The sequence below is a fragment of the Neofelis nebulosa genome, chromosome 2 (genome assembly GCF_028018385.1).
Source record: "Neofelis nebulosa isolate mNeoNeb1 chromosome 2, mNeoNeb1.pri, whole genome shotgun sequence".
Taxonomy (NCBI): domain Eukaryota; kingdom Metazoa; phylum Chordata; class Mammalia; order Carnivora; family Felidae; genus Neofelis; species Neofelis nebulosa.
Genome location: NC_080783.1, coordinates 64,149,730 through 64,158,915, shown reverse-complemented (window position 1 = coordinate 64,158,915; position 9,186 = coordinate 64,149,730). Strand labels below are relative to the sequence as shown.

The following is a 9,186-nucleotide window of genomic DNA, read 5'->3' as shown; positions in this document are numbered from 1 at the left end:
GGAGGAACCTAGCAAGGCCTGCTTTTTCAAAGTCTTCTCTTTGTCCCACTGTTTCTGAGTGGCCCAGCAAACATTGACTTAGCAAACATTTACTCTTTTTTATTCTTCCTGAAGACTGCATTCCATCCCTTTGAAGACCCAGCCCCTCCCTCCTTGTCTTTGGTTCAGAATGATGCATATACCTCTTTTTGCCTGTCTTTAGAATTCCCATGTCTATGTGGATTTGTCATACGCTGTTAAGTTTGATTTTCTCCTGTTAATTGGTCTCATGTCAATGTGATTTTTAGTCCGGCTAGAAGGACTTTGAAAGGGACAGGATTCTTTCATAATATGAGTTCCAAAACTACAAGGCTCTTCCCTCTCATGTTGGCAGGGGAAGTCAGCTTCTTTCTCTCCGTCTCCCTGGACCATTTCCCGGGGTCAGGGGGCTGGGAGATTCTCATATGCACAAGGACAAATTTACTCACCCAAAGGTGCCTCACCAGTCACAGCCTCAAGTGCAGGAGACACTGCAGAGAACCTGCTCTGCTATTTCCTCCTCCCCCACCATTCTCTCCACCCCTGCCCCCAGGGTAAGTGTGCTTTGCTGTGTTCTTTGGAAGAGTTTGAGTAAGATGGGATATGGAGTCAGAGGGAAGAATGACCCTATCTCCAAGTCTGGGTCTAGAGTGCTGGAGAACTTAACTCTTTATTTCTCTTCCTAAACTCAGTCTCTGCAGAAGTCCCAAACATGTCCCCTGAGGCAGAATTGGGGAAAAGGAAAGGACTACAGATATCAGCCATGCCCTCCATTGTTTTTATTTGTCTTTTTAGCCACTCAAGCACAAACATTGACTGACCATTGTAGTGGGTTTAATGTAAATCCCAATTCCCTGACTTTTTCTGTACCTAGGGGTGGATTCTCCCCCAACTCCCTCCTTGAATCTGGGCTGGCCTGTGACTGGCTTTGGTCAGCTGCATGTGGCTGGAGTGATGGTGTGTGTGTCAGTTTCAAGCTTACACCTCAGGAGGCCTTGGGTGCTTCTGCCCACTCTTGGCTCCTCACCAGGCCGTGAAAACAACCCAGCTTCGACTACTGGCTGATGAAAAATCACTTCAGCCCACAGCCAAGCACCTGCCCAGCAGAACCCAGAAGAGCTGTCCTGCCAAGCCCAGCCAAGATCAGCAGAGTTGTATCGATGACTTGCTTTCACATGAGTGATGCCAGGGAGACCAGGAGAACTATCCAGCTAAACCACCGACTTGTGAACTAAGTAAGGTCTGTGCCATTTGAAGCCACCGGATTTTCTGTTGGTGACACAGCATCATTGTGACAATGGATAACAGGTATAACCCTCTTTCTGACCTCCAAAATCAATATCATTTTTCTTTTCTTTTCTTTTTTTTTTTTTTGTGGGGGGGTGTCAAATACCTCTCTGAGAAGCTCAACAAATAGCCAAACTCTAGTTCTCAGTCTAGATTCAGCCCAGACACTCTACTGCCCGTACAACAGTCTGTGGGAAAGACACTATAGCCAGAAGAAGATATTTTAATTTAGCAGATGTCCAGAAATCCTAAAGGAAAGCTAGTCAGCCTACTGGGAGAGACATACATGAGGAGTAAGTGCAGTAACGCCCTACGAATCTTCAATAAGGCCACAAAGATTCCAGTAAGTGTGGTGGGATGGTATTTCTTGTGAAACCAGTGAGGGAGGCCAATCTCCCCATTTTGAACTGAGGTGGAGCTGAAATGAGACCAAGAGCCACCAGAACCAGAAAGGAGATGTCGTGCTGCCCCAGGCCTTGGAACCCAGGCTCCAGCTAAGTTTACCTACGATCTCTGATGGCAGGGAAGCCCTGCAATGGGAATCCGAATGATATATTTGTTAGGGTCAGGCGTAAGGCTGGGTAAAGATAGGAGTCAGAGGCTAAAAAATTTTAGCAGTCAAAGGCTTTATTTGGGAACTAAGGTCTCGGGCGAGGTTCTGTGACTCAGGGAGAGAGAGAGAGGAGTCAGGGAAGTCGCCCCCAGGTGTGGTGGGGTGGGGTTTTTAAGCTGCAGCATTCTGGGTTTAGGTCCGGGTGGGCCTTTTTTGCGTCAGGTCGTGCTCTCGCTTGGTGATTGGTTGGCCTCCAATTCGTTCTGGTAGCTACTAGGGGCTTTTCGTTGGGTTGAGCTGGCAAGATGACGGTCCCCTCTACTGTGGTTCCAAGGACATCCTAACAATATTAACTTGTTTATAACCTGTCTCTACACTTCTTCCAGGATGCCAAGTGGCCTCCTCTAATTCTAACCCCTAGGTTGCCACTGCTCCATGTTGTAACCTCCAGGGGTAAAGTTCTTTGGGACAAGATAAGGGGAGAGTTTTGTCAGGTATGTGAAGGGTGGTCCCTGACCACAGACTGCTCTTCTCCATCTGACTGCAAGGCAGCTTCTCTTCCCTCAGGGTCCCCTTCCTCATCATTTGTGATTTCTAGGGACTTTGAACGGAGCCTGCACACCTGGGGCAGATGAATAGAGCTTGCCCACCCAGGCAGCTCTGAAAGTTTCCCCTGGGCTCTCCTGATGGAGTTCCTTTCTGACTGGGGGCCTGCCAGCCACACCAAAGCTGCCCACAGCCCAGCAAACAGCTACCACAAGGCAACAGGCCAGTAGCTGGAAATCTACGGATTGACAGCTGGGTGCGGAGAAAGCGATAAACGATAAGTTGTTGATTGATTTCTAGTTCCGTTTACCCTTTTGAGTAATAAAAAACAAAAAAAAAAGTGAGGGTGAATGTACGAAACTCCTTCTTAACTTGATAGATTAGCCTCCTGGGCTGGGGGTGAGGGTTGAGTTGGGTAAGGCCCTGTGAGGTAGTTCACGTGGGTCCTGCTCCCTGATGACCTTTTCTAGACATTTTCCCACTACAGTCATAGTTATGTGGGTGTGGTCCTAATTGTTTGGTACCTGACCTTGGGGTGATTTGGGGCAGGGGAATATTGACTTGGTGTGTGACTTAGATAAACAGAGTGGTTAAGGGTCTGGGCTCAGGATTGGTCAGTTTGCATATCAAAGTCACAAGCAAGTCGTTTGCTATCTCTAGGAATTAGCTCACCCTAAGAGGGCCAGGCCCTCCTCAAGTCTGAAAGGCCCCTACATGCCAAAGCATGGTAAAATACAGAAAGTTAAAAAAATATATATGATAAACACAGCAGGCTGGGAGAATATGCATCCTCCATATCTGCCCTGAACACCCGAATTCTCAAGACACTTGACAGCTTCTGGGCCTTCCCTCAAGGCCACACAGCTTAGGACTCAGCATTCTGTCCTCTAAGTATTTACAGAAGTCATTCGTAGCACCTCAGTCCAGCTCTCTTGTCCCAGAGCAGTTCTTTGCTTTTCCAGGAAACCAACGGGATGAAAGTCTAGGGCCGGGACTTCCTCCTCAGGGTGTTTGACAAGGATTGACGTACTCTAGGCCCTTTGAATATGGGAAGTTCCGGACACACCCAACCTTGACTGTAGTTTCTTGAATGCTGAATGCTGGAACTTAGGTAGAAGGACAGAAGCAAAAACATTTCAATATGAGGGATCCACTGACAGATTGTTCGGTGAGTAGCTCAGTGTGGTTTTGCGCCTGTGTGTGAGAGGGTGGCCTTAGAGGGATATGTTTATATATTAATGGGTTGTAACTTAAGAAATCTGAGACGTTTGGAAGACAAACATGTTAGATACTGGCTGTGATACAAAAGTCTTGTGGCTTTTCTTTGGTTCGATTTAAAAGACAGTGCTTTCTAACAAGTGACAGGTCAAGGTAATAGTCATCTTTTATTCTCATATTGTTGGAAAGACTTGGAGTGGGTATAGCATCATATTTGCTTGCAGATGGTGGCTGTTTGGAAAGCATTCGTAAGATATACACCGACGGTGTCAACATCGTGTGTAGAGTGGCTACCCAAACACTCAGAATCTGCAGCTGATTTGGGGTTCTGAGAATGCAGTAGGGTGGAGGGCTTTGGCATATTTTCCTGTATCATTTAGAGTCAATAACTGCAAGACGTGCAAGAGGAAGGACGGGCTCCCCACGCTGCCTGCCCTTCGGTGGTTCTCAGACAGGCTTCCCAACATGTTTGTTTAGTCCTGGGGAGTATTACCAAACAGAAGATTGGCCAAAAGTCCGAGGACAGTGTGAGGTCATTAGCAGCAATTTAGGAAATAAGGAGCAATTAAAATAAGGTGTGTGGGGGGGGAAGGGGGTATATATGCTCTGAACAGAAAATAATCAAGAATCATCAACGTGTTAGCCCAATAAATGATGCCAAAAAACTGAAGTTGGTGACATCGGAAGCAAGGGGTTACGTTCATTCATCCCTCAAGTATTTTATCAAAAAACAAAACAAAACAAAAACCACCAACAATAACAAACTGGATAAACAGATAAATGAGGGCTGTAATAAAGGCGTAAAGAAAAAAAAAAGCAACAGGGGCTCCTGGGTGGCTCAGTCGGTTAAGCGTCTGACTTGGTTTTGGCTCAGGTCATAGTCTCAAGTTTCTTGAGTTCGAGCCCCACGTCAGACTCTGTGCTGACAGTGCAGAGCCTGCTTGGGATTCTCTCTCTCTCCTTCTCTCTCTGCCCCTCCCCTGCTTGCTCTCTCTGTCTCTCTTGAAATGAATAAACATAAGAAAAATTTTTAAAATAAATAAAAAAGAAAAAAGCAACAGAATTAACGGTTTCATTGTTGTTTATTCAATGGACAGAGCACAGGCTTAGAGCAGATGGAGCCGTAAGTGCTACGCCACAAAATGAGTTCATGAATCAGATGAGCTAAATGACACGAAGTCATAATAGCTAGTAATATTATTAGTGATGATGTAATAGCAGATTCTACCTACTTTTACTCTTTTAAATGCAAAAGTAAATATGTGTCTAATGTAAAAACAAAAATTCCAACAGTATGGTTGTATATAGATTTTAAGACTGAAAATTCCCCCCTTTAATAAGCATGCATATAATTTTAAAATATGTTTTAATAAAGGTATATCAATATAATGTTTCCTTTGCAATCCTATGTTACTTTATCTAATGCATTTAAAAATATTCTGAGTAAAATATAGATTTCACAAGACTGCCAAAGGGACCCATAATACAAAAATATTTTAAAATCTCTTTTGTTGGGGCACCTGGGTGGCCTAATCGGTTAAGTGTCTGACTTCGGCTCAGGTCATGATCTCACGGCTCGTGACTTCGAACCCCGCATCGGGCTCTGTGCTGACAGCTTGGAGCCTGGAGCCTGGAGCCTGCTTCAGATTCTGTGTCTCCCTGTCTCTCAAAAATAAATAAAAATTTTTAAAAAGTAAAAAAAAAAATCTCTTCTGTTAAGTTCATGCTCCAATGGGCAAGATAGGCTAATAACTGGGCTATTCAACATCAGACAGCTTAGTCAGTGTCCATGCTCAAAAATGGGCTAAATATTGTGTAGGCTCTTAACCGATCTTAAGAGTGTCAAAATTTATTTGAAGAAGGTTTTTTTTTTTTTTTTTTAAGTTCTGGTTTTGAAAAGGAACAGAATTGGCTCTGGGCCTTAAGGTCTTGAAGTTTACAAGTTTAGCTTCTACACCTACAAAAAAAAAAAAATGTCATGTGAAGTCATTTTCAAATCTATGTACAAGGAAGTGGATAGGATCAAATTGTCTCCAAATGAAATAATCCAATTATTTTTAAAAAGCAGCACCTTCTTATGAAATAATACCATAGAGATAGATCATGGGCAAATAACAAGCTATAACCAAGTTTATATTTTTATCCACTCCTGTGGTATCCAGGTTGGGACTTGTCAAATCAGGCATTCTGGGCTTCACCTAGTCTGTCCCTTCCCTTAACATCATCAGCTATTGAAACAGTACCAGGCTGTGGGACTGCTCCTTTAATCTGACTTAGATGCCAATCTGAGCTTTCTATCTCAGTGGCTCTGCCTGGGTCATGGGATATTAACTGGCACTAAGACAGAAGATACAGGTACAATGGCCCATGGCTTCTGTGGGATTCTGGTTCTTCACAGATATAAGGAAGGAGGTTGGGTCTGGCATAGATGTCCTATGGCCCACAGCATCCCTGGTGTACACATTGAGATATGTGATATGCCATCCACGTTTCATAGGCTGCTGTTTCCTCATCTGTAGAGTAAGAGGAAGAAAGGATGGAGTAGACTATGTTCTTTAATGTTCTATATCTCATAATTTATGATGGTGTGCCATGGGGATTCCAAATGTTACCCAGGTAATCCCTTAGAGGGACAGTGGTTTGAAATATGATCCCCCATGAATCAAGATTCACATGAAATCAGTAGCACGGTGCCTGTCATATGAAAGACATCCAACAAAACTTACCTGATTAAATATAAGTGGAATATCATAGTTTATTTGACCTATGAGGATGCCACTGTCCAAAAAGTTTCCATACTGCCATCTACAATACAAATGGACTATTCTCGAATAACTGAATTTAACCTTAATCATTCAAATTGTAGAAAGTCAGAAAGAGCTGCTAGTCCAGGGTTGATACAGTGCATTTAGAAGTTATCTAATTATGTCATGTGCCAATTGCTTTGATTATTGCATTTTTTTGTAATGACAGCATTTATACAACAGAATTTGCTTACAAATGCTGGGCAAAAATATTTTTGTAAAGACTGAATAGGAGGGGCATCTGGGTAGCTCAGCAGGTTAAGCATCGGACTCTTGATTTCTGCTCAGGTCATGATGTCTCAGTCGGTCGTGGGATTGAGTCCTGTGATGGACTCTGAGCTGACAGGCTCTCTCTCAAAATAAATAAATAAATGAAGAAAAAAAAAAAAAAAGACTGAATGGGAAATGCCTGTGTGTACTAGTTGTGTTGTGAAGGGATTTTTTTAGGGACTTAGAAATGTCCCAAATATTCTACCACTAGCCTGGACTCCCTTTATCAGGAAAAAAACACATAACTTTTTTCCTAGGGATTCATGAGCCCTAGGAGAGACAACATGTTAATAAAAATTCATATGGAGATGTAAGATCGATAGCAGGTCTTTTCCTGGAATGAATATTTGGTAGGGTTGGAGTATTTGAAAGCTCAACTGGATGGGAAAAGAACACCAAAACTTCACCTCCTGTACGACTTTGAGTAGAGAAAACCCTTCTTGTACTGGTTGATGACATTACGAAGCCATTTGTGCTGATCATAGCACTTAAAGGTAACTATTACTCTGAGTAAACTTAGTGTTATTATACTGATAAGCTATTTATAAATATATTTATTTCTGAAGGTTTCTCTAATTGATTGGCTCACCTAATATTTCTAATCACAGTTCTGCCCCTAACTAATGAAGTTATTTTCAGCTCTTTGGCATTTCACTATAAAATAAAAGGATTAGATGTTAATGATTTTCAAGCTATGCTCCATGGAATCCCTTCAGTGGTCTCTCTGGTGCATTAGAGTGGAGTGGGAAGGAAAGAGGCGGGATAGGAAAGGGAGAGCCAAAGCCAAGGTCAAGAGATTTCATACACTCAAAGCAGATATGTTCCAAGGTTTTCTGATCACACACACACACACACACACACACACGACAAGATGGTCCTGGATTCCACTTTGACATTTATGCAAGTCTGCTTTTCACAGATTTTTGTCTTTAAGTTTCAGTGGATGGGACATGATGAAAGGTACAGAATCACTGTTTCCAAAGAAGGGGTTGTGCTGAAATAATGGAAGTATTCTTAGCTATTCTTTTATTTACCGATATCACCTTTATCTCATGTAGATCAGGGTTTGTCAGGGAGTGTCTGGTACATTGCATGTAGGGTTAGAGATAAAAAATCTCTCCATTGCTGTAATAAGAAGAACATCCTGTTGTCACCTGATCACTAAGTTAACAACAACACAATGTATTCAGGAGCTTTTGAACTAGTGTGTGCCTGGGCATCCTGGAGTTTAGTGAATGGGTTATAAGTGTACCTGAGACATGAATCTCGGCAACCCTAAAACTGACAGGATGTGGTTGGGGGACAGAGCTCATGGGCCAATTTCCTCTGCCTGGAACAACTTCGCTCATTTACCACGCTGTCCTAGTACAAATAGCATTTTCTAGATGTGTCATAATGTGAAAACAGTTAGGAAGTACCAGTCTATTAAATAACAGGAAATCATCTTCCAAAATCCTGGCAGCTGCAGCATCGATTGAAGCATAAGATGTGCTTCGTTTGAGCAGCCTCTTGCTTTAACAAGTCGAGTTTGAATGCCTTTGGAAAAGATAGAAACTCCCCACTTTCTCACAGTCTCCCTGACTCCCTCCAAAAACAATTGAGCTTTGAATCAATGGTTTAGAAACATTTAAGGCTGTCTGGCCTCCTAGAACTGGTCCTCTGGAGATAGTATTTAAAAAACATGTCTTGGAGAGTTTTGATGGCTTGATAAATTTGGGAAATTGAGCAGCCCCTGCAGCCCAGCACATAAAAATTCTCAACTGGTTCTGCTCATTTCCACTTTGGTTAGGGGCAAGATTTCCCCTCCATGCTCCCATCCTCATACATGGGGTCCAAGGTATCCTATTCTCTCCCCAGGTCTGCTAGATGCAGACTCCTCAGGTGATGGGGCTGGTGTGGGCCCATCCCCTGGGACACCCCATCTCAGAGTCCCTTCCTTGCACTCCTGGCTCTCCTGATGGGAGGTTCTTCTCATGTTGCTCTGAAACCTCCAAATTCCTCCAGTCTACATCTCTGCTCTGTCTTTTCCCAGCCCCAGCCCCAGCCTCCTAATGTTTCAGAGCAAGAAAACTCACTCTGCAAGCACCCATTCAAATCTTTCTCTCTTGCACTGGCGTTTTTGCTGGGTCTTTGTTTCTGCTTTGCTGTGGGCTGGAGAGAGAAGCAGACAGGACATTACATTAAAAACTTACAATTTAATATTGTGAGATATTTCTAAGTAAATCAAATAAGAAAGCTATAGGACTTAGAAAGAAAATCATAAAATTTTATTGAACATAAAATAAGATTTGAACACACAAAAAGACTTACTATGTCCTTGGATGGGAGGTCTAAATACCATAAAAAAGTCAATTTCCCCAAATTGATATATTTATGTAATGACATTCCAATTAGGATTCCAACAGGGACTTTAAAAAAAAAAATGTAATTAGATAAATCCTCATATGCAAGAATAAATGCCCAAGTATAGCCAAAGAAATTATGAAAGGA

The 9,186-nt window shown here is 42.7% G+C and overlaps 1 protein-coding gene across 5 annotated transcripts in view; it reads left to right on the top strand.

Annotated features, from left to right (window-relative positions):
• The first annotated feature begins 3,435 nt into the window (after window positions 1–3,435).
• Window positions 3,436–9,186, top strand: part of NOSTRIN (nitric oxide synthase trafficking) — a 60,237-nt gene continuing 54,486 nt past the window's right edge. For 2 of the 5 annotated variants that reach the window (XM_058714881.1, XM_058714879.1), the window contains exon 1: window positions 3,448–3,572. Coding sequence is in view for 3 of the 5 variants with exons in the window: in XM_058714877.1 (XP_058570860.1) it covers window positions 3,546–3,572 (27 nt within the window). In the remaining 2 variants the exon portion in view is untranslated. Of the gene's footprint in view, window positions 3,573–9,186 lie in introns of all 5 variants that reach the window. The other 3 variants (XM_058714877.1, XM_058714876.1, XM_058714878.1) reach the window with 3 other exon arrangements.